The sequence below is a fragment of the Electrophorus electricus genome, chromosome 6, assembly GCF_013358815.1.
Source record: "Electrophorus electricus isolate fEleEle1 chromosome 6, fEleEle1.pri, whole genome shotgun sequence".
Lineage (NCBI taxonomy): Eukaryota > Metazoa > Chordata > Actinopteri > Gymnotiformes > Gymnotidae > Electrophorus > Electrophorus electricus.
In genome coordinates, this window is record NC_049540.1 from 25,457,034 (window position 1) to 25,481,261 (window position 24,228).

The following is a 24,228-nucleotide window of genomic DNA, read 5'->3' on the forward strand; positions in this document are numbered from 1 at the left end:
ATTCTAGAACCAAGTATGGTACCTACACAGCACCAAAAGGTATATTGTACAACATATATTTGAATCTCTTCAACTCAGGGGCTCACCTCCCAGGGCTCACCTCTCTCTCTCTCTCTCTCTCTCTCTCTCTCTCTCTCTCTCTCTCTCTCTCTCTCTCTCTCTCTCTCTCTCTCTCTCTCTCTCTCACACACACACACACACACACACACACATTAAATGGAGTTAAAGAATAACTGAAGTTTGGGAGAGAGACCACACAAACTCCTCTCCTATACTCTCCTATACTTCACAACTGCCCCTTTCCGGTTCTTCTCGCTCTGCTGTCTCTATCTCTCTATCTTTCAGGGCTGAGGAGTTCTGAAGCCACTCAGAACTCCAGTTCAAAGTTCACTCGAGCTCTCCCCCCTCCTACAGTCACACAGTCGTGTCCTCTCCAATCCTTGTTGGAGGCGTGGCGTGCACTTGCAAATATAATATTTACACTGAGAATCAAGAGAGTAAGAAATGTTCACATGAACACATACACCAGTGGTTAACCTCCTGAGAGAGTTCTTCAATGTGCATTTAGTGCTGTTGTCAGCCTTTCTGCCCCTGACAATGGCTGAAGCACTTTGGTCCAATGCTACCCACAGGAGCACTACTTCCACCCACAGCAAAGATGCACTTTCAGAGCGGAATGTGCTTATTGTCCTTTCATTTGCGAGCTTCGTGTTTGCTGGCTGGGCCTAGCAGTGACCCCTGTGGCACTGGAGGATGCTTGGCTGGTATGGCCGTGTGCTCTTCACTCTCACTGCATAGCAGGGACACACTTCAGTGCGGAAATGGCCAGGTTCCAGGGGCAGCTTGCGAAACAAGCCAACAGATAATACCATCGGAATCTCAATCAGTATGAAGTAAAGTGCTGCTCAGCTTCAGGCAGACGAAATGACTGACTGATTAATCCAAAAAGAACTGTTAACTTTGGATTGCAACTGGATGTGTAATGTAACCCAAAATCTATGCCTGGAAATCCAGACCTTCATGTTTACAAACAGCATGGCTGATAGACTGAGAACACAACATATTCTCCTAAATATTTGCAATAAAAAAGAAATATGGCTGAAATACTCTTTGCAGTTCAATTATTGACACAGTGTGGTACAAAGTGGTAAATAATGCCTGGGCCCAGCAATGAGGGTAAGGCTGACTCTGACCGTGCATTGCACACACTGTGTCTCTGCAGACTAAATCTGTTCCCTCCAACCTCTACAGAGAATGGATAACAGTTTTAGATCCATGGCTACACAGACTCTGCTTCTGTGGTCCTAACAGCCAGTCCACATTTATACTGCATATGAGATATTATTGGATGTGAAAATATAATTATGTAACAAAAAGCGTCAATGCGATCCAGAAATGTCTTCTACTGAAGTTTGTGAAAAGTGTAAAGTCGAACACACATACGTGCAGACAATCTGCTTCCTATATGTAATCCAGCCCAGGGCGCTGAGCCCCATACATGTGACTGTGTCAGTGCTGGGACTCTGTAGACGTCTGTCGACCACATCGACACAACCCTCTTTAAGCAGTGCTCTGTACGTGACATGAGTACATCACGTAGACGCACGGCACTCTGCGCACACTCCAGTGTGCGATTCAGTCCTCGGGCAGCAAAATCCACACTCATGTCCTCGTGTAATACGGGCCACCAGATTTTACATTCAGAGCATGACTGCAGGTAACATGCACTCTAATCAAGCAAGGAAATCAGAGATAGAGAGAGAGAGAGAGAGAAAGAGAGAGAGAGAGACCAAGAGAGAGGGAGAGAGAGAGTCAGCAGGCCACAGAGAAAGACAGAAATAGAAAAGTATGGGATAAAGGTACTTATTATTAATAGAATGGAAACAGCATGCCGGTGTGAAAAGGCTAGAGAAATGTGAAGGGTGCAAAAGAGAAGGAGTTGTACAGAAAGACACGCTACCGTTTCTTCCTTTCTTCTTCCCCGTCCCTGTGCTGAGCTGTATGAGAGCAGGGCAGAGGTGAAGTGGCTTGCTTTTTAATTATTCACCAGGAGCAGGAGTCCCTGATCCAGGCCGCAGCCAATCAAGTGCCTCGAACAGACAGAGCAATGCCATTGGCTAGTGAAAAAGGGCAAAGACTCATCAATACTGCGCCGGCTCTTCAGGGACATACACACAACGCCTCCCTGTGCCCCCAGCGTCTACGGGTGCCAGCCGTTAGTGGGACCAACAGATGGTCTGGACAATGATGGGTGCGTGAGACAGTGAGGGAGGGACGAGGATAAGCTGTATTAAATTACAGGACTTGCTTCTTCCTGCTTGATGAATCAAGAACAAGAAAAAGAAAAGAGTTTATTTTAATCAAAATGGACCAACTAAATGTGCTGGTTAAGTGACTTGCATTTTGATAACACAATATCACCTTCACAAGAAATCATTAGCTGGAGTGGCTCAGCCGTAACAGCTCAAAGCAGCGTGCAAGGCTTTCTAGCAGCCCTTTAGAGTGAACTCTGGACATCTTATTCATTAAACTGCTTATTTTTTTCAGCTCTTGTATTCATTCTGACTCTAGCTGCTGCTGCTTGCTGTGTTTGATGTGCAGCACCAACAACAACAATAACAACAACAAAAATACTTTGTCCACGTCACTATGCTTGGAGAATAAAGTGCTTCAGGATTCATACTTTGGGGCAGCCATTCTCACCCGGCTGGCCTCATCTGTACGTCGGTCCGTTCCACAGCAACGTAGGTGACCGTTTACACCAGGCCGTTGGCTGTATGGAGCAACCTAATATTCAAATGGGCTGTCTTTAGCAGAGCTTACATAACCATCCTCAAAGCCTGTACTGAGGTGGTGGCTCGCACGTTGCTTGCTTGCTTTTTTCTAAGATGCAAGTTTTTTTATGCTGTATATTTCCCACTGACACTCCAGAGAGGCTGGCTGAGAGCTGCCTGCCTTTCTTCTCTTATTCTGCTATCACGTCTCTCCGTTTCATCTCTCATCATCTGCGCGTCTTTCTTCTCTGCTGACTGAGCAGGCATGGATTATCTGGGGGCGTGAGGGAGGCTTTCCATCTCCCCGCACAGCAGGGGTTAGTTTGCATGCGAGTGTTTGTTTTCACCCTGCCTCAATTTGAAAGGTGCTGTCTCTCGAGGCGACTGAGCCAGCGCAGCCAGAAGAAGCCCCGACTTCTCTGTTCTGCTTTCCACAGGCAACCACGCGTCTCCCGCCATAGCTTGAAGATGAGGGATAGAGGGCGTAATGGCTTTCCTCACCCTGCTTTGGTGTAGTACTGACTAGGCGTGATATGTGTAGCTTCTCTAGCAAGTGAGTGATTCTCAAGAATGTCAGTCATGTTCAGTGGCACAGGGAGGAAGCATTATTGTTGACAGATGCTAAGGGTTTGAGCCCAGTGCTAGAAGACACAGGTCAAGGGCAGAGCATAAATCAGCACTGGCTCTCACAGGTGAGGGCAGACTCTGAATAACAGTCCGATGCCCCCTTAGATTTTTTTACAAGGCAATATGCTTATCCAAGAACACTAGCAATAAATGACTGCCACTTGCTTGAAGCCTAGCCACTGAATTAGAAACTTTTTCATCATAAAACAAGATTTCATGTTGTCCACAGTGAAGTAGAAGACTGAACAGAGTATAACAGGTAGCCCTCAGTACATGGTAACCTATACCTTTAAAGGCTGTGGACTCAAATGGATAAAGAAATGCACAACATTGTGGCAACAGATCAGCAGGCGGACAGATAGATAGAAAAACAGATGTATATTAGAATAAAAGTAAAAGTAAACATTCCTTGCTTTTTTTTTTTGGAACTTCACTCAAATTCATTTTAAGACTTAGATTTCAGTGCTAGAATAACAAAAGCCTAGGGAATTAGTCTCTTCTGGGATTTAGTTCAACAAAAAGTACTTTGTAAATTATTTAGATCAAAATCTTTAAAAGTTTTTGGAATCAGGAGCTACAGCCACTTCTCGCACTTCAATAAGGAGACGTACTTCTATAAGTTTGTTCTAGACTCTGCCAAAGTTATGGTGACACATGATCGGAAAAGACATCAACAGGCTCTCTGTCGACAAACAAGTTGCTTATTTTGAATTTTCACTGTGTTAACATGAACAGTTTACTACATCCTCAAGTCCTAGTGCGTGGAAGAGGACAGGAACAGAGCCCATGAGATTCGGCTTTTCGTTAGGGTCGAGGAGAGGAGATGCTATAGGGCAAAGTCATTTATCGGAGCTTGCTACAGAGGAATGTTCAGTCTGTCCTCATCAGAGCATAGACCCATGGAGACATAGTTCACCAAGAGAGAGGAGAGAGAGGGGGAGGGAGAGAGAGAGAGAGGGAGAGAGAGAGAGAGAGAGAGAGAGAGAGAGAGAGAGAGAGAGAGAGGTAGAGAGAGAGAGAGAGAGAGAGAGAGCGAGAGAGAGGGAGGGAGAGACAGAGAGGGAGAGAGAGAGAGAGAGGATAGAAAGAGAGAGGTAGAGAGAGAGAGGGAGTGAGAGAGAGAGAGGTAGAGAGAGAGAGGTAGAGAGAGAGAGAGAGAGAGAGAGGGAGAGAGAGAGAGAGAGAGGGAGGGAGAGAAAAAAGAGAAAGAGAGAATGAGAGAGGGGTGGGACCTGTTCATTCACATGTTTATTGGACTAACTTCTTTGAATAAGCTGAAATACATCACAGTATCCTGGAAACACAAGCAGAGACCCAGAGCACATTATTCATATTGTCCCTGAAACAGATGGCCCTCCTTCTGCATCTAAAGACTGAAAATAACTCTGCCGGCTTGTGCGTTTGGATAACATATGGAGATGCTGCTTCTAAAACCACCCTCCTCTAGTTCCATGGGCCTTTTTGATTTATCTGCTCCCAACAACCAACAAGACCACCAAGACTAGAAAGAAAAGCAGCAAGCAAAAGAAAAAGGTTAGGAAGACACAATAATAGAAAGCCATTTTTGCTGGCTTGCGCCCACTCAACATGTCTCTTCTGGGATAATCCCCAGGCAGTCGCCCCGGCCGCTAGCCATTGGGTCCAGCGCTTTAAAACCGCCACCTGCCCGTCTGGGTGCACCTTCGTTGGCTTATGCACCACAGCACATCTAAGCACACCCAAGCTGTGAGGAAGGTTATGCTTAGTCTGGACTCCAAACCTGTATCCAGGCAGATCTTTATGAATAATTTGGAGACACTGCTCCACCCCTCCTGCCAGGTTTGCATAGTTTTGGGTCCACGATGAGGAAGATTCACAGTAACCTTATCACTGTGCGTAATGCCACAGCTCCCCAGTGGGTCTGGAAAAAGGCTGTGGTGTTACTGAATTGGGGATAAAGCCATAGAGCTATTTCAAATGCAGTACTCGAAAGCCGCTGAGAGAAGAGAGGTCCAGCAGTGCGGCAGGGGATCTGCAAAGAAAATATTATATGTATATATAGCATTTTCTTTTTATATTTTTAATGAAACGTTTTCTTTGGGGATTGAGTTCATGCTTCTTAGACTTCGAGCGCAGCAGGTTATTCTGATATAAAACATCGCATGCTCTGTCATAGGTTTACGCGCTAAGATTTTCAGTATCATGCAATGCATTTCAGTACCATGGAGAGCTCCTCGAATGTTGGCGACGCTATAGGGAAAGTTTTTTTTTTAACAAACAAACAAACAAAAAAACCTCACACATTACCTAATGAATTAATTAATACTGCCCTCCTTTTTTGCATCGTAATCAATGTAAAAACTCAGTTTGAAGCGCAAACAATTTGCCTTATTACAGATTTGAGAGAGAAAAAAAATCCACGTTCTCACAGAAGCGATTTTCTACAGTGCAAAATCAAGCGTGTAAGAAACTATATGACATCAACAATGGTTATTGATCAAACATCAGCAGACAATGTGCAGTCATTTAGCCGAACAAGACACCTAGCCAGCCAGCCAGGCAATCGATGAAATCGGCAGCTGTATGGACTTCTCTTGCTTATCCATGAACGCGCACATTAATCATCTTGATTTCTCCATGGAACGACACGCTCATTGTCTTAGCTAAATGAAGGTCGAAGTCAGGAACGTACGATCTAGGGTCAAACACGAGCCTTTTATAGGCTCTTTCTATAGCTCTGGGTAAAATGACCACGTAAAATTCAGGGAATTCGACGTTTTTTCATCTGCCTGTTTTTGTCAACTGCTCCTGTTTACGCCACATCTTAAGTTTAAAAAAAGCAACTTACACACACACACACACACACACACACACACACACACACACACACACACACTCACAAGGAGCGCCAGGAAAACGCCAGCCGTTATAAAAGTGAAATACCAGTGATAAAGGCGAATTTACCTTGACCGCATCCGCATGTGTGACCCTGTCGAAAACTTTATCGTTTACTTTCATAATCTGGTCCCCGACTCTCAGTCCTTCTTTCTCGGCCAGTGAACCTGGCTCGACAAGAGACACATAGATCCCGACTCCATGCTCGGAGCCGCCACGGATGCTGAAGCCCAGTCCTTCGTTGCTCTTGTGGCGCTTCAGAGTGACTTGTCGGATCTCTCCCGGAGGCTCCGGCAAGAAATTTCTGCCTAACAAAGGAATAAGGGTCGCTGTCCCATCACTGCTGGTGCTTAGATTATCAGGGGAGCCGCGCGCCGCTGTTTGAGACTGAGGGAAATGTCCAAGCGGAGTGGATCTGGAACTCGAGGCTTCGTGAACAGTCTCAGGGTCACCATTACTACTTGCCAATAAATCAGATTTTAAATATAGACCCTCAGAAGTGTACTGGTCAAACAGAAGCTGGTCGGAGCGCGGTATGACCAAGCGCAGCATGGGCAGAAGCTGGCGTTTGCTCGGCGCATTGAGGATGACTTTGAGTGTCTGGACCAGGTCGTAGACGTTGCGTTTGGAGTGGTAGACATTAAGGCAGTGAATGAACTGCTCTCGTTCGAAGTCACTGAGCAGCAGATTGAGAGCGTTGTGCAGCTTTCTAACGTTGGCGGAAAGTGAGCGCGTACTGGACGCCACCGAATTGGCCGACGAGGAGTTCAGAGACATGCGCTCCAGATCCGTGGTCATCCTCGCCCTCGGCCCGAATCACACTGAAGCAAAGAACCAGAGCGAACGCCGGGGGTCCGACGCCACGACTACCGGAGACTCCGAAGCGGCACATGGCATCGCGATTCATGGACGTCCGTTTTCATACTGACTACCCAGTCGAAACAGCCAACACGCTGATGACTTAGTTGCCTTCAACACTACAAAATACATACATAGGATGGATACTCGATGGCGGAACGAATGGAGAAAAGTTTCGAGATGAAAATCGTTACACCAAGTCGCGCAATAGCGTATTGGTTTAGCATTAGTGTATTAGTGTATTAAATATGACAGAATGCATATGCATGCTTATAGAAAAATACATAGCTTTTTAGTAGCCTACCCAGAAGTTTTAGCAGACAGAGTATTTTTTTTTTTAATTTTTTTAAAAATGTTTAAAAATTTTTGTTGTTGCTGTAACGCTCTTCTTCAGTACGTCTTTTTTTTTTTAGTTTTGGAAAAAGGTCAAGTGGCCCGAACGCCTTCTCCAGTATCCCCTGGCGTAACGTCGTCAGCCGTGCAATCCTCGCTTTAGAGCAAGAGCACCAGTTTACTTGTTTAAAGCTAAATTCCAAAGAAAACCCACCCGGTTTTCAAGTTAGGAAATTCGTACGCGAAACAACAGTTTTAAGTTCCGGCCAAGTCTTATTTTATGATAAGCCAGTCCTCAGCAGCCCGTCCAAAGTTATTCATCAGTGGAAATGCGTCCTGCCGCGAAAAGAAGACCTCTTTCCGTACAAAGTGAACAAAAGTGTTTAAGAGTCAGAGAATTCCGTAGCTTTTAAACTTTTCGATCCATTAATACATGAAGTAAAAAATAACCGGGACGAAGCCTGATAGCCTGTGCCTCGCCGGCAGCAGGAGGACAAGCTCGACCGTAGACGCTCGCTCCGAAGCACCCTTTAGCAGGAAATGACGCAGTTACGGGGAGCGAATAAGTTGCTTAGTAACCAATAACACACAAGCAGGGCGTGCTCGCGTAGGACCTTACCAATAATATATTGGTTATTTTTAGATTTATTGAAAGCCATCGATCAATGGACTCTCTGATACATCAAAGATCATAACTGCAGCGTTGCTCAAAACCCGCACTGTACACTACAGATGGGACTCAACGGTGCCATCACAAACACTGTGAAAGGGCAACAACACCCCCCCCCCCCCACACACACACACACACACACACAACAACCACCACACACACACTTGTTTCAGCCTGCAAAAATAATAATTTCCAAGTCTAAATCAGGCTTACTTTCAGCCTGTAACTTGCTAATAAATTGAAACTGATGTTAAATGCCAAGGCAAGTGATGCGCGTTGTGCTGCTGTAGCTCCCCAGGCCTGGGTTGGGAGTCCTCTGCATAAGCCATCCACGCCTAAAGCTCTGTTATCACTCCGGTTTGCTGCAGTTTACTAAGTCGCAGACAACTGAGTCTGAGATAAGGCATTAAAGACCTATAGTGGCAAGCAGGGGCAGCAGTCTATCCTTCATAAGTCTCCCTGGCATTAAATAATGAGGTGGCCAGTTAGTTTTTACTCAGCTCTGAGACCCACATGGACCAAGGTGGGGAGGGAGCGAGAGAGAAAGAGAGAGAAGAAAGAGAATGAATGATTGATGCATGTAATTAATGGAGATAGGGACCAATGACTACAGGAAGGCAGAGTAAACAATATTGTAGAGCCGATCAGACCAAAACAGACAGAGATGGAGTTATGGTGAGTTTAATTCTAGCACAATAAGCACAGAGGCGAAAGGTCATTAACTCCCTCTCCCCTCTTCCTGCCAGCAACAGCAGTGTTAATGACTTTAGTGATTTCTCTGATTTTCAATTTATTCCACAAATTGCAGTGCTTTATAGTGCATACCATAACAGACAAATATTAATGGCAATCAAGCACAATAATGCAATTGTGTGCAATTGGGGAGATGTGGAGTTTTGCTTGAGTAATGCTCAGTTCATAATAATACACGTGAATGACAGACCTGTTGCATGTGTACATGCGTTAGTGGATGTGCGTGTTTGCGAGTGTATTTGCGAGTGACATTCAAAGTGTGTTGTCACGCAAGCAACCACACATGATAGTATAAACTAGTTATTTTGACCAATGACTGATTATATTAATCACCAGGAATACATTTGCATAATAGATTCAGACTGGATGACTCAGTCATACCTTGTGTCATCATTTTGGAAAGAGCGGAATGTATTCCACCCATCCACACTTCCCTCTGAGATACCCTAGAATGGCCAGGTTTGATTATCTGCATGATGAACAATCACGGGTTGGTTTTCTTATTATTATCTTATTATTTCTCATTATTATGAATAAATGTATCATGAAAATGCATAATTTAAAATATATGCATAAATAAAATGCATAAACGTCTGCCTAGTTAACATTCCTTTATTATAAAACAACATGCTGTGCCTCGCAGAAAGACGGATGGTTTTAGTACTGATCTAACGCTTCACCTCTCGTTTTCATCCTCCGTCACTTCCTGTTTTAGGACATTTAGAATAAGCAGCTCTGATACACATTTGATGTACAGGGTCAAATGTATGCACAGCACAAGTGTATGTTTTAAAGGTTATTTGCAGTCATATATGACTGCTGATTCATTCCTCAAAGTAATAAAAGCTTTCAGCTCATTCACCTTTATGTCATCTCTGAGCCAGAACATGGGTGATTTTACAGTGGAAATGTTCTCCAGTAGGAACTGACTGCTTCAGCCATTTCCTTGGTATTGTTCACTACTGTAATAATCATGCTAATGACTTCTAACAATAGTCAGATGGCAAATAAACATTATTGCCCCCAAATGGCAAAATTCCAATCCAACACACTTTACAAAAGGATATGTGAGGACTCCCTTATTATCCACACAACTCATTTAGTGCAAAACAAGAGAAGGTGCATGAATGACCTTTTGCATTTCCTTAGAGCCCCGACAGTCTTCTCCTCCACCCCAGCACACTTTGACCTTTGCTAGTCTCTCCCTGTTGATTCATTTTGCTAGTTTGAATGTTGTCTCTTCCAATTATACTCAGTGGTCAGACTGCCAGTGTGCATTACAACTCTATGCTCAGAGACTTTAAGCCTCTCTGCCCTCTTTACAAACACCAGGCTTTCTCCTAAAATAGGATCTCACTTGCTTGGTACAGATTGCTAAGCACCACCGTATATGAACAGTGCAGGAAAAAAAGAATTTTATACAAAACCAAATTACATCCTATTGCCTGGTGTGTGATGAATGTGGTTCAGGTGTGTGGGCTTCTCACCAGCTTTGCTTTGCCATGTTTTTTTCTTTTCCATTTTTTTCCCTATTTGGTTCTCTCATGGCAAGTAGTGGAATAGGGAGAGCACTGTGAACGCTGGCAACATCCTCACACGTCTGTCTTTTCTAGCCAGCATCTACACTCAGAAGTGTCACTAAGGAACAGGCCCTTTCCGCTTTCAGTAGACTGCCACAAGCGTGGGCTGTTTGCTCAGACACATGCACTGTCAGCCAAGTGCTCTTAAAACAGCCCTATTTAGGCTTTCGCTGTTGTTCTGTATTCACAGGTTTAGGGTTCAATGTTCAAATCTTCTATGTCAAAAGTGGCGTGATAAATACCTTTTGGCTATTTGAGTGTCCATCTTGCCTTCTCTTTAGACTTGCTTTGCTTTTTTATTTTTTCAAGGGCCATTAAACTAGCAAATAGGAGCTCGGCTTAATTTGCCACCTGCTTTGTAGCATGAAATTAATCATGTCAGAAAACGCCTCATCAGAGCAGGTCAGCACAGGAGCCTGTAAAGGTGTATTTTATGCTTAAGTCTTTTCTATGTTCATAACCTGACATTGTCCTGCATATGCTAACAAATCCACACCTACACCTTTTGGCTGTGCGGATATGACCATACAGAACTTTAGCATATATTTGAAATAGAAGTTTAATGAGGTATGTAAAACTAGTTTTACATGAAATATTAATTAACCAAAGTATATAAAATTGCTTCATATGGCTGTCATGCACTACTGCGATCTGAGTTGGACAGAGAATGCAATTTAATGTTGATTTATGGCTAAAAAAATGGTTTCTGAGTGACACTTCACTTATCAGCTGCCTTTCTCTTGTGTTTGCCATAGGCCAAAGACGGTGAGAGCAGAAATGAAATCTACGTGGGCGTATGATGCACCTCTCAGTTTGGAGAAGGCCAGACGGAGAGCTGCTGTAGTTACCGTTAGCTTAGAATAGGCCGTCAGACGGGCGGTCCCTGTGGAGAGGCTGTCAGACCGACGGGGACGAGAGTTGTGCACGCTGCCCACACAGCACAGGCCTCCTTCAGACTTCCGGCTCAGCTGGTCTCACGTCTCTAAGCTGGAGAATACACCACTGGTCTACTGACTCAATATTCAAGGATTTCTTTTCTTCCTTGCTCTATTAATCTCCTGCCCTACCCCTCTCTCCTATCCCACTCTCTCATATTCTTTATCCTCTCTTTGTTTTTGCCTGTGTGGATTTTTGCCCACGTATGAGGGCTGAAACTACTTCACCAAACCATGTGTGGCATTGTGCTCATCTCATTCCCTGCCCTGTCTTCCTCTGCCCGGATAAACGCACCATGATAGCAGAGGCCTATTCTCACACAATCATGAATCATTCTCAGGAAGCAGCTGACATCCATCCTCTTCCACCTTCTGCTCATGACAGCCATGTGAAGGGTGCCTATCAGAGCCATCGCTGCAAACCCATCACCAGTGGCTGCTGAAAAAATAAGCAGTTATGGATCCCCACATTGAGGCACTGCAAAGCAGCCCTCCCCAAGACATCTTCAGTTGCTCAACCAGTCAACACTCTGACTACAATACATAAGTGCATACGCTGAATATCACTGTCAGAATAGGGGTTGCAGGGGTCTGTGTGAAGGAAACTCAGATGTGCAGGAAATCTTATTCTTTTAACACTAGATTGTCTCTCTACCCATTGATTTTTAAAGGAACATTCCCAAAGTTGAAGTCCTTTGCCTAAGGCTCACAGACAGCTTGGGAACATGCTGTAATAGTTGTTGTGTTTGGCTCCATGCGTGAGTGGGATCTCCTAGCAGCCCGGGCCAGCTGCTACTCCGTGACACACCTAAAGGCCCCGACAGTGAGAGCCTACAGTGGTTGCAGTCCATGTGCAGTGGTATGCTGCCCAATGCACTCAGCTCACCCTGACATTTAACCCAGAGACTGTAGGAGAGATTAAAAGCTTGATACTCCAATGGAGAGATGTAGTCATTACTCTTTGGCTATTGGATCAGTGCGGTACCAATTAATTAGGCCCCTGCCATCTGCTAAAAGTAGAAATTATCCTTATTTTTGTTTGTAGCATCAACACATCAATAATTAATGCAAGTGCATGAATAATTTGTGCAATATGAAGTGTTTAAGAGTTAATTAGATGGCAAATGCCCAAAGAAACACACAGCAATCTGTTTCTGTGAAGCCAGCTACAAAGTCAAAAACATGCTTTAAAAATAATATCTATGACCAATAAGCTCTTCAGTTCACCACCGCCCAACCCCACCCCACCTGAAAAAAAAATCCCTTGAAGCTAGAAATGATGAAATATAACTTCACTTCATCAGGTTGTTTTGACTACCACATAGCATCCAGAGTGGGCTGTAAACAGCCATGAGAAGAGGCAGGTAATTATGCACTCTTTCAGCTTTCAGGAAGCAGCCATGTCTGAGAACTCAAAGCCATTTACAGAACAAACACAGACCCCTGTGCAGTCGGACTCCTCACTTTGCTCTGCATGCAGGCGGTCAGCTTGTTAGCAAGCTGACCAGTTAGCAAATATAAACCCATATGTGAGGAGGGCATTAACTGCACACTAAAGCACTTAGGATATCCTACAATGTGTCTAAAAAATGTCAAATTCTCTTATCACTCATTATCCCCCCCACAGCTCTGACAATTTTCATGTCTAAATTAGAAAAGACAGGCCCAGGAGTGCAGTTGGCCGCATGTTCACAAAAAGATTAGTTGCTCCGTTACAGATTTTCTATTCTCTTCCTGGAAGAGATGTCCAATTGGAGATAGCAGTGATGGGAGAAAGCACCATCAAATCCTTGCCAGCAATGTGCTACATGTCCTATAATGTTTGCCACAAAGAAGTACTTCTTCTTATGAACACTGAAATGGAAAACATTCACTTAGATCGAATCTTTTTTTTTTATTGGTAAATTCACATGATTTAAAGAAACATAACTTACTTTCACAGAACTTTGTACAAGTGGTGTAAAAAAAATGGGTGACATGGTGCAAAGCTAAGCAGAAGAAGCAGCCAAAAGAAACAAGGCAAACTCTAACCAGCAGCAAGATGGAGGGCATCGGTATCTTGAGGAATGACATTCGCTCTTTCTGCCATTTCCTGAAGAGAGCATGATACATGACTGACCCAGCTCAAGGCTACAACCTTAATTCTAAATATAAAAAAAGCCCTATTGTGATATCCATGGTAAAATGTGGATAGGAGTCTTAACAAATGAACCTAATCTGTGGTAGATTAAGTAGCATTCTCTCTGCAATTTGAACCCATATCTGATTAGCCTACTAAAAAGGCTGACCTTCATTTTTTATAATAACAATTTTATAATATATTATGCTAAATATACACCCTTTCAATAACAAGCTTTCTAATGACTGACACAAAGAGACCTGCTCATAATAAATAATAATTTTTTAATAGATATTTTCAGGATTTAAACATTATTAAGATAATCTCCAGAGCTGTCCAGTAGGCAAGGTGCTGCACATATTCTGCAAGAACATCCTGATTATTAAAAAAGCATCCACTTGTGCCCCTGAGTCTCCGCTCCCAGCTGCTTCACTTAGGGGCCACCTCCACAGACCGACTCGGAAATGAAGCGGACATGGCTCCCTTTATTCTTTTTGTTTTCAAGATTCTGCACACCAAAAGGCACAAGAAACAAATTTCCTGGCATGCTGCTCTGAGCATGGACAGAGCTGGAGGAGGAATACGCCCCAGTGAGGGGACACAGATGCTGATCAATGCGGCAATCAATGCAGGGAAGCTTGCAACTTTAGCAAAGGCTTATCTCATCATAGCTTGACAGGTCCAGTGGGTTTAGAGCACATGACTTCATGACAGCAGATATAGTCATAGCCAGATAAGCGTACGAAATGACCAACAAAAACATGAGCCAGAATAAAGATCAATTTGACTGAACCTAAAGTGATTGCACAAGAAGGCATTACTACTTGAACTATTCAGGCTGGATCTGATCTATAATCATATAACACTTGACCTTAAAGGTTTACAGATTAACAAAAAAAAAAATCTTATGACAAACAGGAATGTGATGTATATTGCCATCAGTTGCTCTACGAACTGTGGCTGTAAGATTTGCTAGTATAAACCAATGTCTGGGGGTAGATGCCTGCAATAGCTGTTACAGTAGAAAGGGCTCCTTATTGAGGAAAATCACTAAACTCAATGTTCCTTTAAAGCAAAATTACCCAATAGCTAGGTTGGGTAATGGAGTTTCAATAATAAGAAAGTCCAAATGTGGCATTTTGTCACACCTTGAAAGAAATCTAGGCTTAATTTTGCAGTCTGTCTACCAGCTGGCAAACTTGATAATCACAAAACAACCATGACATTGCAATTTAAGAGGCTACTTGGGGAACTCTACTCAATCAAGTCATTGCCTTTCTCTGAAGTGCTAAAAATGTCAGCAGAAACACATAAAATCTCACAGGCCACAACACCATCAAATGAAGCACACCTTTAAAAACAAACAGCTCACTGTTCAGTAAGGTCCCAACTGTGTCATGTATCTCATAAAGATAATATTCATAAGTTCATTTGCAGGCCCTCTGTGAAAGTGCTTGTAGAGTCACCATGACAAAATGCAAACATCAAGGGGATCAATACGCACAAGTATATAAAAGATGGCAAAGAAATAAAACCCATCCTTTTGCTCAGCAAATTTCACAGTGTGCGATATGAACAGTCTTGCCCTTAGTTACTTGCTTATGTCACATAAGCATTCTTTTTAATAAGAACATGCTTTGAGTCAAAATTAGACAGATTAAACACTTTTGTACCCATCACAACTTTAACTCGGATCAATTTAGATTTATGCCCTCATCTAGTTGGGTCCATACATTCCATCATCAGGACATTGTACAAGTACAGTCTGGCCAGATCTCTCACACCGTCTGAGATAGCAACCAAGCAAAGGACATTAGTGTATGCACAGATAAAGGCCAGTACATGACTGTTCATCAACTGTGAAGAAGTAAAGAACCATGCTGCACAGCCATCTTATCTGATACAGATACAGAATATGTCTGTTGTAGACCTGTGGAGGACCCTCCCAGATCTGGAGCCCCTTCCCAATCCTGCAGCTCCAGATCTGGTCACGAGGTGGACGGCCAGATAGGAAGAGGATGGGCCTCCGTGTTGAACACAAACTTATCCAGGCTGACCAGCTCCGGGTCATCAGAGAACAGCAGGAACAGGTACTTTAGAGTCTCCCCGAGGAAGAAGCTCTCCATCTTGTCTTTGGGGCCTGGATTCACTGGGTCACGTACATTTCCTATGGAGGTGTAGCCACCACTAGGCACCTAAAGAGAGTGTGTAGATCACAAGGAACCTTGGATGTTTTGTACAGACATTGTAACCAGTTTACCTAATCAAACTTAAAAAGAACCCACTGCATATCAGTCAGTCTACCTAATGAGGGAAAATTACAATGCCTGAAGTGGTCTCAAGAAAGTGCATTAACTGAAGTCCTCTCTGTTAGTGTAGGACTAGTAGATTTAGATTTAGTCTGGATTAGCAGTAGATGTGGGTTCAGATTTACCCTGGTATACTTGTTGAAGCTCTGCATGATTTCCCAACCCCAGTCTTGGTATTTGTGATCTTGGGTGAATCTGTACATATAGAACAAACTCTCTACAGTCTCTGGCCTCAACAGGTTGTGTCTATCTGCAGGCTATAGAAACAAACAGACACACACACACACGTAAATATATTACATAATTACTTACAGTAACGTCTTAAATACTAATGCAAAACAATGCTAAAACACTGCATAACCTTTTTCCTTATTTAAAAAAAAAAATGTTTTATAACATTTTTCAATTGTTATAGAGAAAATATTGTTACTAGTGCTCTTAATAAAAACATAAACTGGACTGCACAAGGGTCTATGGGAGGAAAACGACCAGACTGAAAATCGGATTCGAGCTGTTCAGCATTTTAAAAAAATCTCAGGCGATTGCCTTGACGTCTATGTCACGGCCAGCAGGATCCTTCAGGTTGAAGAGGACGATCTCAGGGCTCAAGCCTGTTTCCATCTGCGCGTACATCTGATGGCACGTCTCCATCAGCTGCACGGCCAGCTCCATGTGGTCTGCCGGCAGGCCGTTATGGGCTCCCAGAGCCAGTGTCCCCGGCAGGAAACACACCAAGTGATCCTTGGGGGGGGGTGTAAAAAAAATTTGAAAGCATGTTTAGGAGAAAATGAGAAACAACATAAATAAAACAGGGAAACAATTCAAACAAAAAAGAAATAAAGTGGTTATAGATTAGCTATCTAATCTACTACATCAGTAAAGTCTATTTTCATGAGCATGAAAGCCAAATTCACTGGTTTCGATAACCTGAATTTGAGAATGTGGACTAAACAAACGTCTAGTCCACTAAACACATCTATCCTATAGATTAACCCAGTATGGACATATGGTGCATTATGAGACTTTCACCATTTTAGGGTTGAGGCGTCCATGGGACAGCTCCCCTACAAAAATGAGCTTGCTGGGGGAAGTCTGTCCAAGAAGATTTCTCTTCACTCCTTCCACAGCCTGCAGATAGTCCTCCAACAACCTGAACACACACCCACACACACACCCACACACTTAGATAATACTAATTACCTTCTTTTTGCACGTGCCATCAAACTGACTCAAATCTGCCTCCCGGAGTCAAAATTAGGTAACTGCATCATGACAATCAAATCAGACTACAGTGCAGATGCTTGTGCATTATCAGTAACTCTTGACATCCTGCCCAGAGTGGAGTACTGGCGTTAACATTGCCTAGAGCAGCCAGCAGGAACACTGTAGTGTCGGATCAAGCACTAGTGTCAGGTCAGCATGGATACTGCTGCAAACATCAATCCTCAGATCACGGCCTCAAAACCAATAATTAAAAAAGCAAAAAAAAAAAAAAAAAAAAAAACCCCAAAAACAGAGCATGTAGAATAATATCAATTTTCAGTTGTAAAATCTAAATTGGCAGCTCGGATCAGGCCTTGGCTGTGCGTTCTCCACCAGACCATGTCAAGGTGACTCCTGAAAGAGCAGTGCAGGACTGTGAGCAGCGTGTGTGTGTAATGTAAGCACTGGCAGGAGGCCCATTGCTGCCAGATGTGAGAAGCATGAAAAACGTCCCTATCGTAGCTGTCAGAGGCTGTGAGACAGACAGGAAAGGATGTAAAAGGCATAAACAGCAGAACAGGCACCCCCGTTCCATACCGCGCAAAGCAGACAGCTAAGGAGGCTGGCTCCGGTGCGCTTGGGGCGGGGCCAGAGGGGTGGGGCCAATGCGCCCAGAGCTGTATGCTCTGGCTCACGTAGCACATGCTCAGCACTTACCCGGCATTCACACCATCCCATCTATCTGTGTGAAGGCGGCGATTTTCCAAAGTGAGATTAATTTTAAGGTGGTGGAACAGAAAGTAGCAAGGTTCCACACTCACACCTTGCATACGCATAGTCCCTAGACCGTATATAATCTCCATGTAAGTAGTTCTCAATGCAGCCCCTCCGTCACGATGATCTCTAAGCGATGTGGACGGGACTCACGCTGCTTCCTTCTTGCCGCCTTGCAGCCACTGTTTGAGCAGGTACTCGTAGTAGCTGTCCGCACGAGCTCCCAGCGTGAACACGCCGCGGTGGGTGAACTTGCCGCTGTTTATGTTGATGAACATGGGCACCAGACCATCGTGTTTTCCATCCAGCCTGTGGACTCTCCTCGTTACCTCATCCACCGCTTTCTGGCCACAAACGCGCACACAAACACACCCGCACACACAGGGGAAAACTATGAAAACTTCAGCCATGATAACTAATGTTCAACCAATAGTAAAAATGTGTGCACATAGCAACCTCTGTTAACTGGAGATATGAGCTCATAGCATAATGTATAAAAACAGAAGCAAAACCACCTGTTGACCCTTAGAACTATGCTGTATGGCAAGAGGCAAGTGGCGCCCCTGGTGCCCACACCTGGTACTGCGGGTCCTGAGTTAGCCTGCTGAGCTCCCGGAACTCCAGCTGAATGCTGGTGACCTCTGCCACAGTGCTGTCAGCAGTCCAGCGTGGGGGGTGAGCAGTGCCCTTGCCAATATTCACATCAGAGAAAGGAATTTTGGACGGTGTGTTGAAGGCAGGCATTAATCGAGAGCCAATGTCTTTCTAAGACAACAGAAAGATTAATTGGAGTGAGCACTTACAGATACACTCAGGCAGCACTTAAAATAACACTTAAAACATTCAACTTTAATTACTCTAAAGAATAATAATATATGATCATTTTGCCATTGTGAGAATGGGGTTAATAAAATGGAGCAAGAGTGTTGCAAAAGACAACATCAAGTCTAGAAGAGCTGGCAGAGAGCTAGAGTTACTGACAGCCTTGTCCAGAAACAGAGTGTCGCCCGTTAAGTGGTATGTGCTCAGGAGGCCTCCGAGAATCCGGATGGTGCTCTCAAACAGATTCACATCCACGTTCTTAGAAAACGACAGCTCTGTCTCTACCCATCTCTTGGCCTCTTCAAACTCTAGGCAAGAAGAAGACAGACAAGAGAGACAGAGAGAAAAAGATTCAGCAAGATGGACTGATGAGCCCAGCTGTGCGTTATCTGATGGAGAGGAAAGAGACTGTAGCCGTGCTACCTTCTTTCAGGTCTAAAATCCACATGGTGTCGAGCGCATCGATCAGGGTAAGGCCCAAACCGAACCACTCCCCGTAGGTCTTGGAGACGGGCTTCAGCTCATCATGACCCCAAGCGAATGTTCTGTAGCCTTTCCATGCATGCCTGAAAGCTTCCCTCACAGCCTCGACACGCTCAACACGTTTAAAAGCTACTAGGAGAGCATCAGAAGAGAACGCGCGTCATTCATCAGGCGTGTGTCACACATGAAGCGGTCAGACTGGGTTTAGCTATTCAAGTGGAAGCAGGGTGCTTAAACTCCTACCAGGCTGTAAGGGGGCAGGGCCCTGCAGCTCCGCAGGCCGTGCTGTCTCCTTCCTATGGGCTGAAGGGTGGGGCTCTGTACCCTGCTCTGCTTCGATCATGGCTCCCCTCCAGCTGAGCACGCAAAGACAAAGGATTAGCCAACCGGAGACAGAAACAATGTGAAACATAAATAACTAAAACGAGAAGACAAGGATACACTGATGAAGAGCATTTCTGGAAAGCCTGGTACTTGGCCTGTTCTCAACAGATGGACAAACTGCCTAATCAAAGCCAACTCCTTGAAAATCAATTTATAACTTTACTTAGTAGTGCCACTTTACTGGGCTATCCCATTACTCATTTGCTTAATGGGTTTTAATGCTGTTTTATGCCTTAGTGAAGTGAGAGAGACACACACACTGTATTATTTCAGAGAAAAATGTTTCCAACATGAGAAGTGTAAACTGAGTTGTGAGCAAATGGCATTTGCGTGCTGCTCTTTAAATGAGCACAATGCTAATGGCATGAAAATGGAAATACAACCCGTTACTCTGCGCCATCATACCCTGAATGCCTCTGAGCGGCCAAGAAGCCAAAAATGAGGTTGATACATAAACGTGCGCCTGAATTTAGTCCCTGCATTACTCCAAGTCTCTCCATAATGGGCATGATTAATGGCCTTGTGATAGCTGCTGCACTACGGTTTGGGTCCATACCTAATGATCGTTTTCGTTTCCCTCTCCTGCTCTTCCTCTCTCCTGACAGAAGGCTCCTCCCTGTCCTTCGCCTGCCATTCAGACACATTGCCTCTCTTCTGCAGGACTGGAGAACGGCGTTTGCTTGGAGGTTTCTTCTGCAGATAAGACAAATCACACTGAAACTTCCTATCATATCTGATGTGCATCACATACCAGCTCTGCAAGTACACTAGGAGACCCAACAGGATTTAGCAGAAAACAAATCAAAATGTCAGGCAGCATCATGGTACAAACCAAAGCAGGTGGTTTTGGGAGGATTGGGGCATTTGGTCTCAGGAGTTGTGAAGGGTCATCTTGTACATCCCCAGGGATGAATTTCGGAACCAGACCTGGAGGGATGGGCCTGAGACCCTGGAATTCCACATTATCTGAGCCCTCCTTCAACGATCTGTCTGACAGCGCTGGAGATCAAAGGAAGGGAGAGAGCAACTGATTTAGGAAAAGAACCAACATTGCGTTGGATTTTAGGGCAGTTCAGAAGATCTAAGAACTTCAGCAGAAACATCAAAGGCCAATACATCACAGAGCATACCACATCTTCAAGTATCACAAAAATATTTTTAGAATATCAAGCATCTGGGAGAGCAGCAGAAAGTCGAAGGACTAAGAAACACCTCTCCACTGCTCCAAGAGGCTGGGGTATGAGAAGATGCCACAGATGAGCAGGATGGCCAGCAAGAACAGGATCAAACTGCGCTGTAACCGGGACAACTGCTTCCATTTCTGGAAGAGAGAATGCACACAATATATTACAAGCTATTATGTCATTTTCTTCCATCATTGTCCATCATCTTTGTGTAGGCTAAGTTTGCTCCAACCAAGTCAAAACTATTACTGTTTTCAAGAGAGATTACAGCAACACATCAGGCAATCAGGGTGTCTAGACATAAAAACTGATGTACATTTGCATTCAACAAAAATATTGTCCAACAAAAATATAGTTCCATCAAAAAAGCTTAAGAGTGAGACAGTGTTCACTGTGACTACAGTAGAAATCAGAACAGACAGCCTGCTCAAATATGATAAATCATCAAACATATGGTAATAAATAATAATAGACCAGCAGGTAAGCTAATTTTGAACCTTATATAAGCTGTGCTACATGGCCTTAGTAACGAATACAAATGTAGAAAATGTAGAAAATTTTTCATTTCAATTGATCTGTATAGTGCTTTTGATAACATACATTGTCATTACAGTTCTAGCTGTAAGATGCAGATGTGAATCGTAGTCCCCATCTCCCCCTAAATCCCCAATGAGCAAGCCAGAGGCAACAGTGGCAAAGAAAAAACTGAGACAGAAATGAGAAAGAAATGTTGAGAGGAACCAAACTCACAGGGAAACCTACCCCTATGGGGGATGCTGAATCTGACAGTGGGTGCACAGATTTAAAATAGGCATTGCTTGCTGGACGTCCCCAAACACATACTCAAGTGTATTCAAAGACATAAATAATGAACAAACCAGTTAACCAAACAAATAAATAATAGCTTGCTGGACATATTCTTACTGGGAGCTAAAGACACAAATGCCTTGACTGTCAGGAAGGTTTTTGTTAGGAAAGGTTTGCAAGAGGAACATCAACAATCAACATGCATTCATCATCCAGCCATGCAAGGTATTCCCAGGCTGCCTCTGTGCAGGATAATGTGTCTGTAAAGCAGTGAGCATACTGACCCTCCAGCAAGAACGCCTCTGCTGCTTTCCGCTGGCGTAGCCGTGGCTGTGCTGCGCCCCCAGTGTCAGAGAGACAAAGTCTTTCCTCACAGGAGAGTACATCACTCACACAAGAGCCAACTTGCACAGGTACTGAGGCAGAAAAAAGAAAGAGATGGAAAAGAATAAAACAACGAGACACATCCACACATTTATTTTCAGAGCTGCTGAGCTCCGAATAAACACCCTGAGCCGAGCAGATCCACGTTGTTGCTACAGCAACGCAACACTTTGCAGGTCCTTGCTGAAAACTGGTGGTGTGAAGCAAAAACAAATCAGTTTAAGAAATTTATTATTACCCCATACACTTTGACAGAACAGCCACAGGTTTGTTAGAGGACACAGGCTAATGCTAGTGTCCAGGATTCATGAGGATTTGGACTCCCACTATATGACCATCTGTTTGGTATTTGTCCTGGTCCTTTTTTGTACCTGGAGATTATTGGATTTAGAGTGGATTTGCTAAACCGATGACCAGGTCAATGAATATCGTGAGAAACGCTCACTAAGTTTTTGCTTTTAATTGTGATTTAAGCTTGGTAGGGTATAGAGCCATCAGGTCGAAGGTATTGTGCACCACACGCATTCACTTCGCCAGGTGAATCCTTACTGCCACGTCACGACACAAGTACCACACACAAACAGCAAGCGAGCTAAGTGGGTAGATCACTGCGAGCTTCTTGACGAGTCGAGAAGCCATCACACGTGAATAGAAGCGTGTGTGTAAACTGGACACAGACAGAGACACACCATTTCATTTTCCGGTGACAGCGTTAAATACCTTGCAAGCTAAGCTATGTCCAAATTCACTTCGTCAATTGGTTAAATTAATGAAGGTGTGTCAAACTTAGGAAGCTAGTAAGCGTGCTAAAACCTTACCTTGCTCTGAACAACTCGTCAAACCTGCTGTCTCCAAGGAGGGATTGAACACGACAGCTAGCTAGCTACCGTTAAAGCGCGTCCATTCTGTTAAAACGGGACTACAACTGAGCTAGGTAATGTTAGCTGCGTAACTAGCTAGCAACCCCAACCCCATTAAGTGCAAGAAAGAAAAACTAGCTAGCATAGAAAGCTAACAAACATCTTGGTTACAGCCCTTATCCATTTGCTATCCAAATGGGCGGTTTACGTTAGTCTTTTTTGCGCTTCAGACATTTCAAGCAGTTCTACAGTGTGATCTTATTAAGAGAAATCTAGGAACAAAAACAAACGAGCTAAAGGGCACAATGTTTACGTGCCAGCTCCCTGACCATACCATGTGACCACACACGCTCGTCCTCTTGGTTTAACCCCTTCTTACCCGTACCAATCAGCATTTTAGAATAGTTCTATAATGCTGTCATATGAGAACACAAAATCTTAAAAAAAAGACAACATAGGGTTTCTCAAATACATAAAATAATTACTTTTTATTAACAATTTATCAAGGACTCCTGTTTTTTAAATTAATATTTTTAAAGGATTCTTGGTTTCACAATTAGTCTATGCCTGTGTCCAAAATCCTCACTGGATGTCTGATATGTCGCACAATAAAATGTAGGCATATTTTGACCATATCGTTTATGTTTGAGATGTATCAAGAGCTTAATGCGTATATGTGTGCTGGACAATGACATCCAGACTAGATTTCTGCAGTTGTAGGCTCCCACTAAGTAAAGCTATGGTGTGTCTCGGATGTTTAGCTGATACTGTGAAATTTGAATCCCATCAATACAAATACACATTTATAGAAGCCCCAAAATGGAGAGAATAATTTACAGAGGCATGGTTATTTCAGAAGCATTTTTATAATCATCTGTGATCCAATGCTGCAAAACATCAAAACATAACCAAATACAAATAATATATGCAATAAGTTCTTTCTAGAACCTGTATTCTGAAGAGATGACCAGCATATAAAATGTCACATATTACATAATACATGGAAAGAACAGCATACATAACAAAAAAATGATCAAACTATCTGTTTATTAAGCATACCAAAGCAACTTTATTTAATTCAGCCATATAAGTTAAAATTATTGATTATAACATATCATTTGTACATGACTATAATGGGAATGTACTGTGATTATGTGATATCTTTTTGTATCATGCAATATCATTTTGTATCATGTGATATCTTTTTGTATCATGTGATATCTTTTTGTAGGTCTTCTTTCATGGAGGCACTAATGTGTTTTCTAACATTCTGTGACATGAAGCCAATCTTTTATTGTTATTTTTATATGTAAAGTGAGTTGTATTTCAATTGTGCCAAATGATATGTTTTGATAGCTATGTCTTTTTAGTGTTCCCTGAGACCTACATATCATTGCTGTTGAAAGAAAACTTTATCAGGCATGAAAGCACAGCTGGGTTTCCCAAAAGCATCATAATATAAAGATCATTGTTAAATGGTAGAGTGAGTATTACA

General features: G+C 43.4%; 2 protein-coding genes across 6 annotated transcripts in view; both read right to left on the reverse strand.

The window, feature by feature from the left end:
• Positions 1-7,933, reverse strand: part of whrna (whirlin a) — a 55,154-nt gene extending 47,221 nt beyond the window's left edge. For 2 of the 3 annotated variants that reach the window (XM_035527695.1, XM_035527696.1), the window contains exon 1: positions 6,345-7,933. In XM_035527695.1, the coding sequence (XP_035383588.1) occupies positions 6,345-7,073 (729 nt within the window). In that variant the 5' untranslated portion in view covers positions 7,074-7,933. The remainder of the gene's footprint in view (positions 1-6,344) is intronic. The other variant, XM_035527694.1, reaches the window with a different exon arrangement.
• Positions 7,934-13,283: 5,350 nt separating this feature from the next.
• man1b1a (mannosidase, alpha, class 1B, member 1a) lies at positions 13,284-23,062 on the reverse strand. 3 transcript variants are annotated; one of them, XM_027003722.2, is made up of 14 exons: positions 22,692-23,062; positions 21,774-21,905; positions 20,711-20,819; positions 20,331-20,497; positions 20,055-20,188; positions 19,358-19,470; positions 19,055-19,246; positions 18,791-18,939; positions 18,386-18,574; positions 17,963-18,153; positions 16,862-16,982; positions 16,379-16,573; positions 15,958-16,089; positions 13,284-15,718 (listed from the first exon to the last, which is right to left on the reverse strand). In XM_027003722.2, the coding sequence occupies exons 2-14, from the start codon at positions 21,873-21,875 to the stop codon at positions 15,512-15,514; spliced, it is 2,001 nt and encodes a 666-aa protein (XP_026859523.2). In that variant the 5' UTR covers positions 21,876-21,905; positions 22,692-23,062; the 3' UTR covers positions 13,284-15,511. The 3 variants fall into 3 exon arrangements, with proteins under 3 accessions (XP_026859523.2, XP_026859522.2, XP_026859521.2); XM_027003721.2 differs by having other exon boundaries at positions 19,055-19,243; positions 20,055-20,191; XM_027003720.2 differs by having other exon boundaries at positions 20,055-20,191.
• Positions 23,063-24,228: the final 1,166 nt, after the last annotated feature.

What these genes read in the sequence shown, in the direction of transcription:
- man1b1a (XM_027003720.2), bottom strand. Translation starts at nt 21,875, where the DNA reads ATGTACTCTCCTGTGAGGAAAGACTTTGTCTCTCTGACACTGGGGGCG. An exon ending in GAAACGAAAACGATCATTAG is followed by an intron (nt 19,471 to 20,054) that starts GTATGGACCCAA and finishes TTGCGTGCTCAG; the next exon opens with CTGGAGGGGAGCCATGATCG. An exon ending in GGCGGCAAGAAGGAAGCAGC is followed by an intron (nt 16,983 to 17,962) that starts GTGAGTCCCGTC and finishes GTGTGTGTTCAG; the next exon opens with GTTGTTGGAGGACTATCTGC.